The sequence below is a fragment of the Chelonia mydas genome, chromosome 3 (genome assembly GCF_015237465.2).
Source record: "Chelonia mydas isolate rCheMyd1 chromosome 3, rCheMyd1.pri.v2, whole genome shotgun sequence".
Lineage (NCBI taxonomy): Eukaryota > Metazoa > Chordata > Testudines > Cheloniidae > Chelonia > Chelonia mydas.
Genome location: NC_057851.1, coordinates 154,152,857 through 154,174,397, shown reverse-complemented (window position 1 = coordinate 154,174,397; position 21,541 = coordinate 154,152,857). Strand labels below are relative to the sequence as shown.

At 43.5% G+C, this 21,541-nt stretch overlaps 1 protein-coding gene across 1 annotated transcript in view; it reads left to right on the top strand.

Moving 5' to 3' along the window:
• DNAH14 (dynein axonemal heavy chain 14) overlaps positions 1-21,541 on the top strand; it is a 514,964-nt gene that overhangs the window by 60,740 nt on the left and 432,683 nt on the right. Inside the window, exon 8 of the mRNA XM_043543588.1 lies at positions 15,088-15,200. Coding sequence (XP_043399523.1) covers positions 15,088-15,200 — 113 coding nt within the window. The remainder of the gene's footprint in view (positions 1-15,087; positions 15,201-21,541) is intronic.

Genomic DNA, 21,541 nt, shown 5'->3' with positions numbered 1-21,541 from the left:
TTTGTGGACCCTTTCAATACAGAAAAGTCTGCTGTGACACCTGTACAATTCATAGACTTCATCTGAGCCACTCTATTCTGCAACTGCCAGATCATATGGGCCGTAGTTAAGTTTGCCACTATGTCCAGCCTCATTTTAACATTACACCGGAGCTCTCAAACCAGAGCAAGTTGTTTGCCTTCAACTTTTGGGTCACATGACAGCCTGTTTGTTTGTAACACACCATGGAAGACTGCAGTCTTGATTCAGGACTGTTTAACAAATCGACTGTCCAAATATGTAGCTATACATTACAGAGTCCTCTACATCTTCATCATCATCATCATCATCTGGTGAAAGGTTTATGTAGGAGTTCCATTTTTGTGTCTGCCCCCCACAAAGATCACCACCACGGTTGTCTCCCTAGTGGGTTGGGGTGCCTATCTCCAGGACTTTATAGTTTGTTACGAATTACACCTGGTAGGACACGCACACAAGTGCTACAAATTACACCTGGTAGGACACGCACAGTTCGAATCTAGGCTGAGGCACAGAAATAAAGTCCACAACTGCAGAGTTCCCAAAAGACACTAAGTTTATTACGCTCGAGCGTGGTGCCCCCCTGCTAGCCAGGAGGGTACCCTGAATGCAAATTATACAAAGGTTATGTACCTTTTAGCAAAGCATGTTGCCCTCGTGCATCGGAAACCTTAGCCAATAAACAAACCCTTTTCTTATCTACCACCTATCCCTGCTTGGTGCATTCCTCATGCTATACCAGTATGTTAATTACACAGCATGGTCCTAAAGCCATGCATCAGTAACTTTTATTATCAGGATGGGAGGCCTCACATCAAGGCCAAGAGACAGGGAGTTAGAGACTGACAAAAACCAGATACTGGGAATCAAGGCAGGCTGGAGACAAGGAGGAGGATTTTCACAGGGATTCTGTATCTAAGGATTACTCCCTTGGTGTATGATGTGCTGGCATTTAAACAATGGTGGGCCCCAAACCAAAATGGAGTCACATGTGCTAACTTTTCCTTAACAAGTTCAAGGCAAACAGACTCCCCAGGAATTGTCACTCCACGTCAACTTTCTTGAGCTTAGAGCAGTTCAATATGCTTGTAGTCACTTCCTATCCATCAGGGTCATTTAATCAGAGTAATGATGAACAGCAGAGAGCCCATGTATTATATAAATTGCCAAGGAGCAAGATCTCAGTCGTTATGTGCAGAGTCAATAAAGCTATGGAATTTGTGCACATCCAACCACATAGCCATCTCAATGGCATGTCTGCTGGGACTCCAAAACACCATAGACTCCCTGAGCAGGCATTTCTGTCAAGACCATGAGTGGGAGTTGACCATTTTGGTCTTTCAGGAGATTTGTCTCATCTGGGATTCCCCAGGGAGAGATCCCTTTATGACACCATCCAACATGGAGTGCTGGTGTTTCTGCTTGAGGGAAGGGCATGGTTGCAACTCATGGAGAGATGCCCTCCTTTCCTCTTTCTGATCCTACAGAGGTGTAACTCAAGAGTTAACTGCATTTAAAGTTGTGGAGTTACAATGGTATAAAAGTGGTGTAAGTGACATCAGGCTCACTGTATGTAAGCTTTTAGTTGTGCACAATTTATTTCTTTATTAATTATTGGAACTGAATATTCTCAGTTGGGTACTTGAATGTAGCTCTACAAATTCCTACAAACTTTCAGTGTTTTAATTTGCATTTCTCCTAACCTTTTATCCCTCAAAGCAGTCTTAGATTTATTTTTCTTACCTTTTTCTAATGGGGGATGATGGGGAGAACTAGATTTATTGTTCAAACTGTCAAGTAAAAAAATACCAGTTGTCATAGGGTTAACGCAATGCCCTAATCTAATTCAGAGCTCTGTTTGGGCTTGTCTGATATAGCTGTTCAAGTATCACTTCCTTTCCATGATAGAACTGTATCTAATGTGATCCTTTTGTGCATTTTAGATCAAATTAAGATATATGTAGGAATGTTCTTGCAGTAGTGGCATTGATAATTGTCATGCTTTTATTTGATCTAACTGTCCTGTGTGACTAAATTATTTTCTACAAAATTATAGGAAAGCATCTTTGGGGAGATGCATTTTCACCTAAAATCTGCCTTTGATTCTTGTTGTTGTAACATTAATTTCATCTCTTCTCCAAAGGTAAACTTGGTGAAGTAAACCAATCATTCTTGGTCCATATTTCCAGTGTGAGAATGCTGATGAAAATCCCACAGCATACCTCAGTGTTATAGCTATGAAATTTGCAGCAGAAGGTAGCACATGTGGTTGGTTGACCTGGCATGACACTGTGGATCCTTTCAACTCTAACTATCCTATGGTTCCAAAGCTTTATTAGAATAAAAAAAGCAAGAACATTTACAGGTAAAAGAGCTAATAGTCATCAATTCCAAAGCCCAATTTGGTGCATTTTTAGAACACAATCTGCCTTCTGCTGAAGTTAATGGGGGCCAGTCTGATTGAGTAATTTGAGCCCTGTTGTCCCTGTGGGCTGTAAAACAATATATGCTTCAGTCTTAATTCTGAATTCCCTTGCTTTTTGTTGCTACAGCAAACTTTTCTTGATCTTTTTTTGTCAATTTATCAAATTTAGTATACGCACAATGTTTTTAGTGTAACCTTGTCTGTACTGTGGAGTCCTCTGAGATATTGCCGTTTCTAAAATTTCTTAACTGGGTTTTTTTTTTAATATTGTAGAGACAAGATGGGTGGCTTAATATATTTTATTGGGCCTGCTTCTGTTGATGAGAGAGAGAGAGAAGCTTACACAGAGCTCTTGTTTTTTTTATATTGTACGCATTTAAATTACTTTAAATCAAAATTTTGTTCACTCTAGGCATAAAAGAGTAAAATCCTGATTCTTTTTTTTAAAAAGAAGAAATAAGTACTAGATGACGATGAACTGGAAAATTATATTCTTAAAATATTTGTCCATATATATTACACTGTTAGTTTGCATGTGCCCAGTGTACTTGAGTTCACATTCTTTTGACCAGTACTGTCCATTGGGAGCCATGCCCGTGCCCTGAGTAACTTCCTACTTCCACCTGAGGATATGGGTAGAGGAAGCAACCCCAACTGTCCCTCAGTTTCTTTTTGCCACTGGGGCAGTGTGATGGAACTTGCAGTGTCCATGCCTTATTGCTCACTCTGAAATGTACCCATTGTTTTGTAAATAGGTACTAATAATTAACTAACCGCTGGTTTAGTCTTTTGCCTTCAAGAAGAAATTTGGTTTGTGTTTACCTGACTGTCTTCCCAATATGTGGATTAGTCTTAATTATTGAAGACAAATCCCTAGGCTTTAAAAATTGCCCTTCATGCGAGGTAGTAATACCTCTTTATGATGGACATACCAAATGATTACTGTATCTGGACAAGGGGCACATATATGGCATCTGTCAGTCACTTCCTCAGAGAATCCAAAGAGCTAGGGAGTCTCCCCTGAAAATATTTCTGCTGGGGAGGTCAGTGCATCCCTCCTCAGATCCCAGGATGCCTGGGGCAGAAACTCCTGAACACTCCTCATTCAAAAGTCTTTCTGCTAGCTCCTCTACTTGTGGAGTTGGTATGGCGTCTCCTAAAGAGCCGTCCTCTTTGGTAAAATTTCAAGGGACAGGTAGAGGAAAGAGCACCAAGTCTGCAAAAGGACGAGATCTAGGTCTCTGTCACCAGACCCTTCGTGGAAGAGCCACAAAGCCTCTTGAGCCTTAGTTGAACAAGAAAGCACAAGGCCTCAAAAGGGTCCCTTTGGCACCCCTTCAGGCACCATCACTGTGCCCCTAGACAGGCTACCTTGGCACTACAAATATCTCTTGGTATCAGCCTATCGGCCAAGATTCTTGGAAGAGATATCCTTAGTACCATTTACGCTGGTACCAATGCCACCCTCTTGTCTGTCTTCAGCACTGACGTATTTGGTACCAAAGTCCTATATTATATCAAAAGACCTACTGATCTCTTTGGTATCAGACTACATAGTATTGTCCTGTCATCATTAAATTGGTGGGAAGACCCTTTGAAAATCTGGAAGGGAGTATTCTTCTTTCCAACATTGCCACCAATACACTGGCACACTAGGCTGGGGTACAGTGTAAATTAAACTAGGTAGGGACTGAAAGATTGAGTGCTTGTGAAACCAGATAACAGGGAAAATAAAGAATCTTGGGGGTTCTGGCTGGAAAAGAGAGTGACCTTATTCCGTTTGCTTTAAGATTGCTTCCAGACTTGTAATGCATAGACATTACGGATGGCCCTTCTTATACAGTATTGGTACAAGATGCCTATAATCAGGACTCACCATGAAGAATTCTGTTTCCACCAAATCCTTAAGAGGCCATCGCTAGATGCAGTCGACCTTGCCACCTACTACATGTTGTAGTACTCCCTTTTTGAGGAAGCTAATATGAAAGATAGCGAATAGCTGTCCCAAAGGTGCACCTCTCCACTGGCCATGATCTTAATCTTTCCTAATCAGATATCAGTCCAGGATATGGAACTGAAATGACGCTGATGGACGATCTTCACATTCTCACAGACAAGGAACGATCATCTACTCTCTTAGGGTATGTCTACACTACAAAATTAGGTCAATATTATAGAAGTTGATTTTTAGAAGTTGTTTTTATACAGTCGATTGCGTATATAAACACTAAGTGCATTAAGTTGGCGGCGTGCATCCTCCCTACCGTGGCTAGCATTGACTTATGGAGCTGTGCACTGTGGGTAGCTATCCCACCGTTCCCGCAGTCTCTGCCGCCCATTGGAATTCTGGGTTAAGCTTCCAGTGCCTGATGTGGCAAAAACATTGTCACGGGTGGTTTTGGGTACATGTCGTCAGTCGCCCCTCCCTCCGTGAAAGCAGTGGCAGACAATCATTTTGCCCCTCTTTCCCACGCAGACGCCATACCACGGCAAGCGTGCAGCCCCCTCAGCTCACCAACATCGCCGCTGTTGTGTCCTGGGTGCTAGGACGGCTAACCGTTGTCAAACACTGCTTCTGCTGCAACTCTGCTCTGCTGCTATTGTCTCAATAGCGAATTTCTCCATGTTGTTTGTCAGGGGCTCCTGGGTACGTGTGTTCTTCCTCGGGAAATGTGCGCGGTGCTAACCGTCTTCCTCCACCGCTTCCACTGCAGCTCTGCTCTCCTGAATCCACCTTGCAGGTCCTCTCGTCGTTCTCTAGAAATATCTATTCTCATGGCATCCATCGTCAGCCACCGCTTCCGCTGCAACTCTGCTCTCCTTCAGATGCCATACCACGGCAAGCATGGAGCCCACTCAGATCATCGTGGCAGTTATGAGCATTGTAAACACCTCGCGCATTATCCTGCAGTATTTGCAGGTTCTGGTTCTGCACAAGCAGGCGAGGAGGCGACGGCAGCACAGTGACGAGAGTGATGAGGACATGGACACAGACTTCTCTCAAAGCACGAGCCCCAGCAGTTTGGACATCCTGGTGGCAATGGGGCAGGCTCATGCCGTGGAATGCCGAAACTGGGCCCGGGAAACAAGCATAGACTGGTGGGACCGCATAGTGTTGCAGGTCTGGGACGATTCCCAGTGGCTGCGAAACTTACGCATGCGTAAGGGCACTTTCATGGAACTTTGTGACTTGCTTTCCCCTGCCCTGAAGCGCAAGAATACCAAGATGAGAGCAGCCCTCACAGTTGAGATGCGAGTGGCAATAGCCCTGTGGAAGCTTGCAACGCCAGACAGCTACCAGTCAGTCAGGAATCAATTTGGAGTGGGCAAATCTACTGTGGGGGCTGCTGTGATCCAAGTAGCCAACACGATCACTGAGCTGCTGATATCAAGGGTAGTGACTCTTGGAAATGTGCAGGTCATAGTGGATGGCTTTGCTGCAATGGGATTCCCTAACTGTGGTGGGGCCATAGACGGAACCCATATCCCTATCTTGGGACCGGACCACCTTGGCAGCCAGTACATAAACCGCAAGGGGTACTTTTCAACAGTGCTGCAAGCACTGGTGGATCACAAGGGACGTTTCACCGACATCAATGTGGGATGGCCGGAAAACGTACATGACGCTCGCATCTTCAGGAACTCTGGTCTGTTTGAACAGCTGCAAGAAGGGGCTTACTTCCCAGACCAGAAAATAACTGTTGAGGATGTTGAAATGCCTATTATTATCCTTGGGGACCCAGCCTACCCCTTAATGCCGTGGCCCATGAAGCCATACACAGGCAGCCTGCACAACAGTAAGGAGCTTTTGGTACAAGGTCACATTTTGCCTCTTATATTGAGGGCCTGTCAGTTTTCGTGTGAGAGATCACACACGCAGGGCTGGGCAACAGAATTCGGCTTGCAGGCAGCCATGGTAAAGCCACAGTCTTTTCGGCTTTCTTCACCTTCATACCATGTGGGAATGGTTTCAAACAGCAGCGCCTCCCTTTCCCATACCAGAAACCCATTGGGTTGGCCATTTAAAAGGAGGGGCTGCGGTTTTCAGGTAACGTGCAACACAAACCCAACTAACCCTCCCCCCCACCACCGAATTCTCTGGGATGATCACTCTCCTGAAGATAACACAGAGAGGTAAAGAACGGATCTTGCTTGAATGCAGAAGACACCAGGACCATACGCTGCCATGCTTTGTTATGCAAGGAGTCCAGACTACGGCTCCTGGCCTGGTGTGGTAAAGTGTCCTACCATGGAGGACGGAATAAGGCTGCCCTCCCAGAAACCTTTTTGCAAAGGCTTTGGGAGTACCTCCAGGAGAGCTTTCATGGAGATGTCCCTGAGGATTTCCGCTCCATCCCCAGACCGTTAAGAGACTTTTCTAGAAGCTGTACTGGCCGCAATGCATCCCAAATCTTCAGGGAAAATTAATCATTAAACACGCTTTTAAACCATGTATTATATTTACAAAGGTACATTCACCAGAGGTGCCTTCTGCAGCTTCGTGGTCCGGGAGCCCGCCTTGGGAGAGTTGGGAGGGTATTGGCTCTAGGGTGATAAACAGTTCCTGGCTGTCGGGGAGAACGGTTTCTCCGCTTGCCTGCTGTGCGCTATCCTCCTCCTCCTCATCCCCAAAATCCTCATCACTGTTGCATGAGACTCCCCCCTTGCAGGTGTCCACGGACAGGTGTGGGGTAGTGGTAGGCCCCCCTCCCTCCCCGAATTGTATGCAGCTCATCATGGAAGCGACATGTCTGGGGCTCTGACCTGGAGCAGCCGTTTGCCTCTTTGGTTTTTTGGTAGGCTTGCCTGAGCTCCTTAATTTTCACGTGGCGCTGCTGCGGGTCCCTGTTGTAGCCTCTGTCCATCATGTCTTTGGAGATTTTTGCAAATATTTTGGCACTTAGTCTTTTGGAACGGAGTTCTGTAAGCACAGATTCATCTCCCTATACAGCGATCAGATCCAATACCTCCCATTCAGTCCATGCTGGAGCTCTTCTGCGATCCTGGGACTGCATGGTCAGCTGCGCTGATGAGCTCGCCACGCTGGCCAAACAGGAAATGAAACTCAAAAGTTCCCGGGGCTTTTCCTGTATACCTAGCTAGTGCATCTGAGTTGAAGTGCTGTCCAGACGCGGTCACAATGGAGTACTCTGGGATAGCTCCCGGAGGCCAATACCGTCGATTGCGTCCACAGTACTTCAAATTGCTCAGAGCTCAAATATGAAAACTGCAGAAAAACCTGAGTGTCTCTGGAGTAAGTTTAGAAGTGTGAGCAACAAGGGTAATGTCGTGGTGCGAGTCTGCTATAGACCACCGGACCAGGGGGGATGAAGTGGACGAGGCTTTCTTCCAGCAACTCATGGAAGTTACTAGATCGCAGGCCCTGGTTCTCGTGGGAGACTTCAGTCACCCTGATATCTGCTGGGAGAGCAATACAGCGGTGCATGGACAATCCAAGAAGTTTTTGGAAAGGGTAGGGACAATTTCCTGGTGCAAGTGCTGGAGGAAACCAACTAGGGCAGAGCTCTTCTTGACCTGCTGCTCACAAACCGGGAAGAATTAGTAGGGGAAGCTAAAGTGGATGGGAACCTGGGAGCAGTGCCCATGAGATGGTTGAGTTCGGATCCTGACACAGGGAAGAAAGGAGAGCAGCAGAATACGGACCCTGACTTCAGAAAAGCAGACTTTGACTCCCTCAGGGAACTGATGGGCAGGATCCCCTGGGAGAATAACATGAGGGGGAAAGGAAGTCCAGGAGAGCTGGCTGTATTTTAAAGAATCTTTATTGAAGTTACAGGGACAAACCATCCCAATGTGTAGAAAGAATAGTAAATATGGCAAGGCGACCAGCTTTGGCTTAACAGTGCAATCCTGTGCTGATCTTGAACACAAAAAGAAGCTTACAAGAAGTGGAAGATTGGACAAATGGTCCAGGGAAGAGTATAAAAATATTGCTCAGGGATGCAGGAGGGAAATCAGGAAGTCCAAATCACACCTGGAGTTGCAGCTAGCAGAGATGTTAGAGAGTAACAAGAAGGGTTTCTTCAGGTATGTTAGCAACAAGAAGAAAGTCAGGAAAGTGTGTGCCCCTTACTGATGAGGGATGCAACCTAGTGACAGAGGATGTGGAAAAAGCTAATGTACTCAATGCTTTTTTGCCTCTGTCTTCACGAACAAAGTCAGCTCCCAGACTGCTGCACCTGGGCAGCACAGCATGGGGAGGATGGTGACCAGCCCTCTGTGGAGAAAAAGTGGTTCGGGACTATTTAGAAAAGCTGGACGAGCACAAGTCCATGGAGCCGGATGCGCTGCAATCCGAGAGTGCTAAAGGAGTTGGCGGATGTGATTGGCAGGAGCCATTGGCCATTATATTTGAAAACTCATGGCGATCGGGGGAAAGTCCCGGACGACTGGAAAAAGGCTAATGTAGTGCCCATCTTTAAAAAAGGGAAGGAGGAGGATCCTGGGAACTACAGGCCACCTCCGTCCCTGAAAAATCATGGAGCAGGTCCTCAAGGAATCAATTCTGGAGCACTTAGAGGAGCAGGAAAGTGATCAGGAACAGTCAGCATGGATTCACCAAGGGGCAAGTCCATGCCTGACTAATCTATTTGCCTTCTATGATGAGATAAATGTCTCTGTGTATGAGGGGAAAGTGGTGGACGTGGGTTCCTTGACTTTAGCAAAGCTTTTGACACGGTCTCCCACAGTATTCTTGCAGCAAGTTAAAGAAGTATGGGCTGGATGAATGGACTATAAGGTGGATAGAAAGCTGACTAGATTGTCGGGCTCAACGGGTAGTGATCAATGGCTCCATGTCTAGGTTGGCAGCCGGTATCAAGTGGAGTGCCCCAAGGGTCGGTCCTGGGGCCGGTTTTGTTCAATATCTTCATAAATGATCTGGAGGATGGTGTGGATTGCACCCTCAGCAAGTTTGCAGATGACACTAAACTGGGAGGAGAGGTAGATACGCGGGAGGGTAGGGATAGGATACAGAGGCCCTAGACAAATTAGAGGATTGGGCCAAAAGAAATCTGATGAGGTTCAACAAGGACAAGTTGCAGAGTCCTGCACTTAGGACGAAGAAGACTAGGGACGGAATGGGTCGGCAGCAGTTCTGCAGAAAAGGACCTAGGGGTTACAGTGGATGAGAAGCAAGATATGAGTCAACAGTGTACCCTTGTTGCCAAGAAGGCCAATGGCATTTTGGGATGTATAAGTAGGGGGCATTGCCAGCAGATCGAGGGACGTGATCGTTTCCCCTCTATTCACATTGGTGTGAGGCCTCATCTGGAGTACTGTGTCCAGTGTTGGAGCCCCACACTACAAGAAGGATGTGAAAAATTGGAAAATGTCCAGCGGAGGGCAACAAAATGATTAGGGGGACTGGAACACGCTGACTTATGAGGAGAGGCTGAGGGAACTGGGATTGTTTAGTCTGCGGAAGAGAAGAATGAGGGGGGATTTGATAGCTGCTTCAACTACCTGAAGGGGGTTCCAAAGAGGATGGATCTAGACTGTTCTCAGTGGTAGTAGATGACAGAACAAGGTGTAATGGTCTCAAGTTGCAGTGGGGGAGGTTTAGGTTGGATATTAGGAAAAACTTTTTTCACTAGGAGGTTGGTGAAACACTGGAATGCGTTACCTAGGGGAGGTGGTGTGTCAAGGTTCCTTCCCCACTCTGAACTCTAGGGTCAGATGTGGGGACCTGCATTGAAACCTCCTAAGCTTACTTTTATCAACTTAGGTTAAAAACTTCCCCAAGGTACAATTAATTTTACCCTTTGCCCTTGGATTTCACTGCCACCCCCCAACTTTATCTGGGTTTACTGGGAAACGTAATTTGGACACGGCTTTCCCCCCCAAATCCTCCAATCCTTGCACTCCACTTCCTGGGGAAGGTTGGTAAAAAATCCTCACCAATTTGCATAGGTGACCACAGACCCAAACCCTTGGATCTTAGAACAATGAAAAAGCATTCAGTTTTCTTACAGAAGACTTTTAATAGAAGTAAAGGAATCACCTCTGTAAAATCAGGATGGTAAATACCTTACAGGGTAATTAGATTCAAAACATAGAGAATCCCTCTAGCAAAACTTAAGTTACAAAAAAGACACACAGACAGGAATAGTCATTCTATTCAGCACAGCTCTTTTCTCAGCCATTTAAAGAAATTATAATCTAACACCATACCTAGCTAGATTACTTACTAAAGTTCTAAGGCTCCATGCCTGTCTATCCCCGGCAAAAGCAGCATACAGACAGACACAGACTCTTTGTTTTTCTCCCTCCTCCCAGCTTTTGAAAGTGTCTTGTCTCCTCATTGGTCATTTTGGTCAGGTTGCCAGCCAAGGTTACCTTTAGCTTCTTAACCCTTTACAGGTGAGGAGGATTTTTCCTCTGGCCCAGGAGGGATTCTAAAGGGGTTTACCCTTCCCTTTATATTTATGACATGGTGGAATCTCCTTCCTTAGTATATTTTTAAGGTCAGGTTTGACAAAGTCCTGGCTGGGATGATTTAGTTGGGGATTGGTCCTGCTTTGAGCAGGGGGGTTGGACTAGATGGCCTCCTGAGGTTCCTTCCAACCCTGATATTCTATGATTCTATGAAATTCAACCTGGCAATGTCCGATTTCAGAGCTAATCCCCTCATTGGGGAGGAGTACAGAAATTGATTTTAAAGAGCCCTTTAAGTCGACAAAAGTGGCTTCGTCGTTGTGGATGGGTGCGGGTTAAATTGATCTAAACGCTGCTAAATTCGACCTAAACTCGTAGTGTCGACCAGGGCTTAGATCTCTTGTGTTTGATTCAGTTGATCATAGCATGCTGCTATCTCATCTGAAAGATGGGGTAGAAGTCAAAGGAAACCGTCTTAGTAGTTTGAATCCTTCTTTTGGGGCTTCACTCAAAGGGTGGTGGTGAACAACTGTCGGTTTGCTTATCAGCATCCTTACGTGTGGAGCGTACTGTAAGGCTCACTTCTCTCCCCTCTCCTAGTCAATATTTACATGCAGTCACTAAAATTGACACTCCACTTGCTTAGTTACCAACAAATGTGCAAAAAACAGCTCTGTTTGTCCTTCACCTAGGCCCTGTTTTTAGATAACCATCCCTATAGGGGGGAGGGTGTTTAAAACTCATTGAAGTAAATTGGGTTTAAGGATGAATTCTAGACTTATTTATGGATTCCCCACTGATGCTGAACTCATATACCAGCATTTTAAGACAGTTGTTCAACTCAGCACCTGATATCCAACAAGTGTAAGTGCACAGAGGGTAACTCTCAAAGAAGTAACTGTCATAAGCATAAAGCTAAGGGTAGCCTAGAATTCCTCCTTACCTGTAAGGGGTTAAGAAGCTCAAATAACCTGGTTGACACCTGACCAAAAGGACCAATGGGGAAAGAAGATACTTTCAAATCGGGGGTGGGGGGCAGGCTTTGTTTGGTGCTCTATGTTGTGTGGTTCTCTGGGGAAGCAGAGAAGCATCAGGTCAGAAAACTCCTTCTCCTAAAATCATCCTAAAATGAGTCTCAGTATTGCAAAAAGAATAAGTAAATAAGGCAAGGCGCGTAGATTATCTTTTGTTTTTAGGTTGTGAATTTTCCCTATGCTTAGAGGAGGAGGTTTATCCCTGTTTTTTTTGTAACTTTAAAGTTTTGCCTAGAGGGGAATCCTCTGTGTTTTGAATCTGATTACCCTGTAAAGTTACCTTCCATCCTGATTTTACAGAGATGCTTCTTTTACTTTTTCCCCCTGTTATAATAAAGTTCTGTTTTTTAAGAATCTGGTTGACCTATTTGATTGGTAGATTATTCTCAAGCCTCCCCAGGAAGGGGGGTGAAGGGTCTTGGGGGGATATTTTAGGGAAACAGGAACTGCAAGTGGTCCTTTTCCTGAAACTTTGTCTAACTCACTTGGTGGTGGCAGCAGTACCCATCCAAGGACAAGGAAGGATTTGTGCCTTGGGGAAGTTTTTAACTTAAGCTGGTAGAAATAAGCTTATGGGGTCTTTCATGCGGGTCCCCATATCTGTACCCTAGAGTTCAGAAGTGGGGAGGGAACCCTGACAGCAACAATTATTGATGTCGCCTCTTTCTTAGCAGAGGTTCTCACTGAGATGGTGCTTAGGTCCTCTCTTCTGAGTTGATACAGTTAATTTATAACCCTGTTATGAGTAGCTGAATTGTTCCTTTCACTGTTCATTACTTTGCATGTATCACTATTGAACTCGGTCTGCACTCATGTTGCCCTTTCATCTAATTTGGTTAATCCTTTGAAGTTCCTCACAGTCTTCTGTGGATTTGACTAACCTACATAACTTTATCATCTGCAATTTTTGTTGTGCCACTGCTTGCCCCCCTTTTCCAGATCATTAGTAAATGTATTAAACAACACCAGACCTTGTACACAGCCTTTTGTTGAGGGACTTTGTCAAAGACTTTTTGAAGAGCTAAATAGAGTATGTCATACAGTTCTACTCTGTTAAAGAATTTTATAGATTAGTGCACAATTTCCCTTTGCAGAAACTGTGCTGGTTAGACCTTATCATATCAGGCTCTTCCAGGTGTTTTATTCTATTTTTTATTATTGAGAGTGCATCATTCCTCTAGTGGTCTTACAACACTGCCTCCCCCCTCCCCACCCACTCCCCCCCTCTTTAAACATTGAGTCAAGCTTAAGCTGTTGGTCCTTCAGTATTCTGGGATAGAATACCTAAAAGGTGTCCTTCAAGGACTCGGAGCTTCAGGAAGCTCTACCCTTACATGAAACCTTCAAAATACAGGAAACTCTGTACTTTTACTGTTTGAATAAACTGTAATGCTCAATGTCCCTATAGCGTGACTGTCTAATCTAGTAACATTTCTAAAGGACCTATCACAGTAATGTCTAACTACTGTTTCCGGGTGCAGTTAGCAGAGATTGTTAATCGTTATGAATTGTGTTGTGAAGTTGGCTAGAAAGTGAAATGAGACCATCATACTCACTTTTAACTGTAATCTAATCAGGATTTTGACTGAAGATCTCATAATTAAAAAGTTTGTGCACTGATCCTCTGTGAAATGTTGCCTCACAATCACACAGGCACTGTGAAGCAGGATATTTGACATTACAGAAAAGATTGATTTTTCCAAATCCTCTTCCGTAAATATGATGATGTCATGCCTTTAAACCTTATCACCACGTGGGTCATGAGGTATAAGATGGGTCAGACAGATCCTCTTTCAAGTGTTGAAGTATCAGTTCAGTAAAAACTAATAGCATTTCACACACAGACAGATCCTTATTATAGGATGAAACTTGATTGTCTTATCACTTTTTTTTGTGTAGATAACATTTTGTCCTTGACCTAAAGCCCTGTATCTGTGACTTGATTCAAATTGCAGATAAGCTATTGCTATGTTTTAAAAAGAATATAAGAAGCAATCCAGGAACAGTTAAGTTGCCTGATGTGCAAAACCTATTGGCTTTGTCTGCTACTTTGCATTAATCCTGCAACTGTTTCCTGTGCATGCAGAAGACAAACATAACAAAGCCAGGCTTGAATTAGCCTTGGTTTTTATGATTGCTTTTTAATATTCATGAAAACAATTATGTCTTAGATTTATGTCTTATTTTGGACTGTAAAGAGGAACTTAAGAACCATTCAGATTGTTGTAATTTAAACAAAATGATAATTTTATGTGCTTGTCTGCCAAGAAGCATCTTTTGGATCAATTGTATACTGCGATGCTTGAAAAAAAATATTCTGCATTAAACAGTATGGACACTTTATATAAAAAAGAGCTTGGTTCAAAAATTCTTGTTTGCTAACAACAGCATAACTTAACAGTAATAAATACTGATTCGTTGTATCCCTACATATAACTGATTGCAACAGAAAATATAATTTTATATAACTATACTTTATTTCAGAATTTTCTATTGCTAGCTGAAGCTGTTCGTTATCTGTTTTTTCATACCTACTTAAGTTTATACTGAGATTAAATATGAGGAACAGAAAAACGGAACAGTTAATTGCTACCTCTGAACCTCCTGTACATTTTACTCTTTTTGAGTAGCAAGCATGTGAATGGAGAGTCACAGTGCTAGAAACAGATGGTTAAATATATATTCCAGTCAACAAACAATGAAACATGCTGTGTTCATTTGTATGGGAATGCAGAGAGAGGAGGGATATATGTGTGGAGTTGTAGAAAAAACAAAAACCTTTGAAATGCAAAATTTTGGCTATCTGCAGTCAGCTCTGCTGGTAACATAGTATGTTGCCATGTAGGACTCCTTGGTTAATATCCAGCCTAATTTATTCTCTCACCTCAAACATGCAGGGTCTCAAAACATTCAGAAGTAGTACTCTTAGACACTGAGAAGGGCACATACTCCATAATTTGTGAGCATCCTCTAAGAGCCTGGAAGAAAGGAGCTTCGCAATCCTACACAAGCATAGCAGCTCTTTCAGCTGCTGATTTTCTATTTGCCTACTATTGCCATGCAGCTGCTATTATTAACCAGATTTTGTTTATTAGAGTAGTTAATAAAATGTCAGATTTACTCTGTAGCTAATAAACTATGTATTGCAATGTGGAAACTCCATAATGTCTCAACATCTTGAAGTAATGACTATTTTTTATTTAATTTTTCTAGTTTTCTGTAGTACACAAAGCAGAAGAAATGGAAATAGTTCCTGTAATAGAATGGCTGTGTGAAAGACAACTTTATTACATGATATGTAATTTTAATGTGTTTTCCAATGTCCGGTAAGAGAGAGAATTAATATATAAAAATAATATTAGAAAGTATTATAATCTGATAACTTGACAATGCCTTTCAAAACGCCCACTAATACCATGCCTACAATAATTTGTCAGTTCATAAATTGATATTCTTTCCATAGTTTATGCTATTTAAGGATGACCAACAAAGAAAAAAATATTTGAGAGCGATTCCCTTTTCTTTTCTCCTTTATTTTTTGTGGTGGGGGGGGGGAAGATTTTTGCTTCTTTATTTTAACCTTAGACTATCAGGTTTGCCAAGCCATATCTTTTTGGTTTTTTGTCAGAAGACTTTGCATACTGTACACCTGATTTTGAGAAGTGGTTTAATCCTTTTTTCATGGTAAAGAATGCATGAAATGACTACCAGTACTCAGTCCACATGTAGAATTGCTGCTGAGCAGTCCTTTATGTATTAAAGATAAAGCAAAATCTTTGGTACTAAAATTGTCTGTTCTTCTGATTCGTTATTCTGGCTACATCCATAACAATGCCATAGTTAAAGGTTGAGTTGAACATTTCACTTAAAGCAAGATTTAAAATCCCTCTATTGCACATTTTGTTTATTTGGGCTTCCATTATCAATGTTGTTATCATTATCAGTTCCTAGCTTCTGATTTATATTCATTACTGTCAACTTCCTGTGTCTTCCGTTTGTTTATAACCATATAATTTTTATAGCTGTCTTTACTTCCTCTCTAAATCAGGTCAGTTTTTTAGCCAATACAACCTTCTTCCTTGGCTTTAGCATTTAGGCTTCTAGTAAAGAATTCTTAAACAATTCCCAATAATCATTTGCATTTTTCTGGTTAAATTATTCTTCACAGTTGATTTGGCTCATAATTGTTTTCAGCTTTGTGAAATTGGCCCTTCTAAGTTATCAAATATATATATTACCGGTCTGGACTTATTCTGTTTCACATTTTAAATGTGATCAAGTCATGATCACTTGAACCTTAAGCTATCATTAATTTTTAGTTCTGTGATGAATTCCTCTGTAATCTCTCAAGGCCAAGTCTTATACAGAATCCCCCCATATTGGCTACAACACTTTTTGAGTTGGGAAATTATCTATAATATTAAGAAATTCCATGGATGTTTTAGTACCGGCACCATGAAATCTCCAGCATATGTTGCTCAAATTGAAGTACACAAAGATTTAGTAGTTTTTCCCTCTACAAATTGTAGATAAGTGCACAAGGAATCAATCAGTGCGTTCCCAAATGTGATATGGTGGTCTGTAGCAGGCACCAACTAAAATGCCATCTTGTGCTTTATCTGTTAGGACATTGATCCATAAGCATTCAGGATCATTTCTCTGTGCTATTGGTGATTCAACAGGTAATGTCAGTTTTAACATGGGGTGCCATTCTCCCCTCCCCTTTTGCTTACTCAGTCCTTCCTAAATAGGTAATAGTTGTTGATTTTAACATTCCAATCATATGATTTATTCCACCAGGTCTCAGTAGTACCAACTATATCTAATTTATGCTTATAAATGAACAATTCCAATTCCTCTTGTTTGTTATCCAGCCTCCTAACACTGGTGCATAGTTAATTAAACTATTTCTTCTCTTCATGTCCTTTGGTTCCTTGACTAATTTTGTTCTCGATATCTCTATTCTGTTCTGAGAGCTTATATCTCCCCTCTTTTTACCCTCATGTTTTATTAGTTTAAACCGTTCCTGACTACTCTGTCCAGCCTGTTCCTGAGGCAGTTGGTTCCCCTTCTACTATGGTGGAGGCAATACAGTATATACAGCCCTCTCTCCCCATAGAATGTGAACCAATGTTCTGTAGAACCAAAGTCCTCCACAAATTACCTAGCCAGTGGTTCATTTCCAGAATCTTCTGCCTTCTTTCTTCCTTCACTTGCAGGACAGGCAGGATCTCAGAGAAAACCTTCTTCAGCCCTCTTCTGTGTTCTGTTATCTGTGAGACAGTCTATGACTCAGTGTTGTTAGTGCTGATATGTACCATCACCAGTGGATGCTTGTCCAATGACTTCAGAAGCCTATCCAATCTTAGAGTTGTGTCTTGAGTCGGGAAGACAGCATGCCATCCTCTTGTCTGCTTTTCCCTTACAGAATGTTCTTTTGATTAGTTGAGTAATGAATCCCCAGCAAGGATACTCTGTCTTCCTTGGATGGTTGGAGATTTCTTTGTGGGCAAGCTTGATTTTCTTACAGGGTGGGCCGAGGTGGCATCCACAGGAGTGTCTTGTACATCTCTCTGTTCCCTGGACCAGCTGAATCTTGAGAAGTATTGTCCGTACTTTCCACGCTGAGGATCTGGTGTTGATTGAAAAGTACCAGCTGTGTGGAATTTCTCCCGGTTGTCTTCTCCTTGGTGGCCACAGGCTGCCCATCCTCATCTGTGTCTAGCCATATGGAATGCCATTGTGACCTCTTGCCTCTGATGGCCACAAACTTCTAGGCCTCCTTTGACATCCTCTGTCTTCGACTCCTCAGTGGCCAGCTCCTTTCTTCGTTGAGCCTGGGGTATTGGTATTTTCTGAACCTGGCTGTCTAGGAACTCCTCAACTTCTCTGATTCTTAGTAATGTCTGTACTTACCCTTCCAGTCCAAGAATCTTTCACCAATTTGAAACTTCATTAACAGGAAGTCCCTTCTGGATGCAAGCAGGAAAGAAAATAAGGCCATTGCAGGTCATCAGCACTTTTTTTTTTTTGGTAGCCTTCTTCAAATTGAACATTAATATAGCATTGACTTGGAAGGAAAGCCTCTCTCACTCTCTTTTTCTAAACTAACTCCAAAACTCTCTGGTTAGCTGCCTCTCTTTGTGTCTCTCAAGTTTGCCTAGTAAGTGAATTTGTATACCAAGTCTCCCTGCTTAGCTTAGCTCTGTCCTTCACCACCAGAGACTTCAAACAGCGGGACTGATACAAAAGCTCCAAGGGTCAGAGCCTCCCAGCCCTTACCAAGGCACCAACAAACAGATCCGTCTCAGGTGTTTTATGCCGGGGGCCTTGGACCACACTTGCAACCCTTACACAGAGAACAAACAAACAACCTACAGATAGACCAAATGCACTGCTCACCAAGTCCTGCTACCTCCAAGCACAGAGTCTGGAGGGACACCATTCAAAAGTCTGTTAGCTGGCCTTGTTACAGCTAAACGTTAAACATCCAAAACATTTCAAAATGTAGCCCTCAGTGTCACATTTTTTTGCCTCACTGTAGCTATATAACATGTCACAAACTCCACACTTCTTTATTTTCTTTGCAAGGTGAAAGCCACTTTTTACATTTAAAACTCAACCAAAACAGAGTTATTCGCATTATTTCTTGGCTATGGTTGTCAGAGTTCTGAAGGCAACTCATGACCCTTAGGAGGGTGGGCAGAAGAGCAAGGGAGTCAGTTTCATAGAATAGAATTATATGGCAGAGACCTGATTGTCAGAATTGTTTCCTATCCACCTACAGTGCCAATATAAGCATGATTAATGAGATTTCAGGAGTATAGCCTGATATAATAATAAGTGAGGGTTGTTCCAGTGTGTAACTCTGCCATGTACAAATAGTATTTTCTGTAACTCAGTGTATTGCACAATTCTGATTTTTGTGGGGTATTCCCCTCTTGTTTGCAGTGTCTGGAGTACAGCATGATCTAGTCATGCCCCCTTCCATGGTCTGCTCCCAGATCTTCTGCCTCTGCAGCCGTAGTGAAATGGTTCATTTGCGCCCAACTTTCCTTAGCCAACTTATTAGTTTATCCATTTTTTTCAGGTAGTAGCACCATCCTTTTTTCACAAGTGATGGTTCCTATGTGTGTTCCATTGTGTGTATTCAGGTACTCCATGTGCCTCATACTGGCAATTTAAATAATGTTCCATTGGTCCATGCATGCACCCCTGTTCTCCTCATGCCTCCGTGGTGGAGCGTATAAGGGGCGGAGTGGACTGACCGTCTTTCCAGTTCCTTCTTACAGCCACATGGCTTGAATCAGAACCTCCAGAGTTTCTCCTGTTTCTTCAGCCTTGTCTTCAACCTGTTTATCTTTAATATAGCTAGTGTAAATAGCTTCTAGTAATATAGTTAATATTTAATTAGATTCCCCACCAAGAGGAACTCTCCACCTCCTCCCCCATAACTCCTCAGCTCCCATACTGAGCTCAGCTCAGTATGGGAATTAGTCTACGTTCAGAAGACATGGGTGTAAAAACTCTCTCTCCAATCTGTGCTCCTTCTCAGTAAGCAACGTCCACCAACGCTGCTTTTATTGCTTTGGGGAAGCGCATATCTCTGCCAGGTGCAGTATTTGTTGCTCGTTCCCTAGCTGTACCTAGCTGGTGTGGAAATTTCCACTTAAAAAGCACGTCACAGAAAAGGCTACTAGGCCCTGGTTTGACCCTCTCCGCATACATTGGCAAGAGTCAGCAAGATGTGCACCTCCTACCATGAGGCCTGACCTAGGAGCAAGGGGGATCACAGTCTCATCAGGAGGGCAGGGAACACTTTCATAAATACAAGAGAAGATCCCCCTTTAAGTCTATTCCATAGAGGACTGATTCGATCCTGTCCAAGTTGGAGAAGTCTTCGTGCCCAGCTCCTAAAGACTTAGACTGTCCGAAGTCCCAAGGCCATAATAAAAAGGCTCATAAGAACAGGGCTTCATTGGTACCAGATTGCACTGCCGGTAACCATACCAGTCATATTGCCCAGGTCAGAAGACCAAGGACTGCCAGTACTGATGTAAAGTATCTGTTGGGAACCTCCATCGTCAACAACATATAGACCTGCCAACCCAGAGCATCCCTACTTTGGCTCCATCAGTATGGGCAGAGAGAACTCCACACAATGCAGGGAGAGCAAAGAGACATACCATCCCAAAGGACATCTTTGTTCTTCCAGATCTGCAGTCTCCCCTGTTGTTAGGACCATCCCTCACCAGGGAGAATTTGATACCACCAGGGGATATGGGCTATAGAATAAATCTATCTCCCATCCCCTATCCTAGCCACAGCTTTCTTCCATCGGAACTGTTGGCCCCTCATATTAAACCAGATCTGGCCTTTTTGTCATTAGGAGAATTAGAGCTACCAAAGGAACCATCATCACCACCTCCAAAGGAGATCAGTGCAGGCAGGAGATCAAGAGTCTCCTGGAACCAACCTCCACTCAAACACACCCCTCAAGATTGGTAGTACCCCATGAGGCCCTCCACAACCCACCTTCAGTCGCTCCTGTTGGGGCCCATGGAATCCATTTGCACAATACCCAGGGTCAGAAGAATCTCATAGGAAGTCATTCCACCCCCAGCCCTCCAAGAGAACAACCAAAGCTTTCTTGCGACCCCGTAGAAGAGAACTATTAGTTGGATCTACCATTTCCACTGGTACCAGCACAACTATCTTCCCCATCTCCTATTGTCTCAGCTTCGCCGTCCTTTCTGGATGGCCCAAGCAGTTTTGAGAGCTGCTGTGCAGGATGGTGGAGGAAATTCAAATCTGCCTAGAGGAGGTCCAGGATACAAAACACAAGATCCAAGACATCCTACAACCCACAGGATCCAGCTGTTTATCACTAGCAAGTCTGTGAACCGCCTTGTAAAAGACAGAGGGCAAAAGCCATGATACCCTGTATCTTCCAAGTCAACCACATCAACCCAACCTCACCTCCTGGCAAAAAAGATACTTTTGACCGGAAGCTCTGGAGTTGTGAACCACTGTTGTTGCTGTCTCCACGGAATCTTCCTGTCACTCTTTTCCCACAACTGGAGTGCAATAACAATGGACATGTGGGTGCTAATATCATCCATTTCAGCTAGCTACATCATCCAGTTTCTCTCTGTATCCCCTCAGAAAACCCCTTCCCTCTCTCGTCGTCAGGGACCATTTTCATAAGGAGCTCCTCTGCCAAGAGGTAGAATCTCTCCCCTCCAATGGGGAGCGATAGAGGGGTACTTCTTCAGCATCAAAGAGAAGGGTTCTATTTGAAATATTTCCTGGTTCCCAAAGAGAAGAGAGGGTGGAGGCCAATGGGGAGCGATAGAGGGGTACTTCTTCAGCATCAAAGAGAAGGGTTCTATTTGAAATATTTCCTGGTTCCCAAAGAGAAGGGAGGGTGGAGGCCCATTCTTGATTTCCCCCACCCCCCAATTATAATTCCGTTTGGTTACACTGGCATTGATAATACCTTTCCTGCAAAAGAATACATGGTTCACAGCTCTCAGTATGAAAGATGTGTACTTTCATGTGCATAATCACCCCTGCACAAAAGATTCCTTCGCTTTATGGTGGGTCCTGAGCGCTATCAATTCAAGGTGCTTCCATTCAGTATACCAACCACACCAAGCATCTTCAC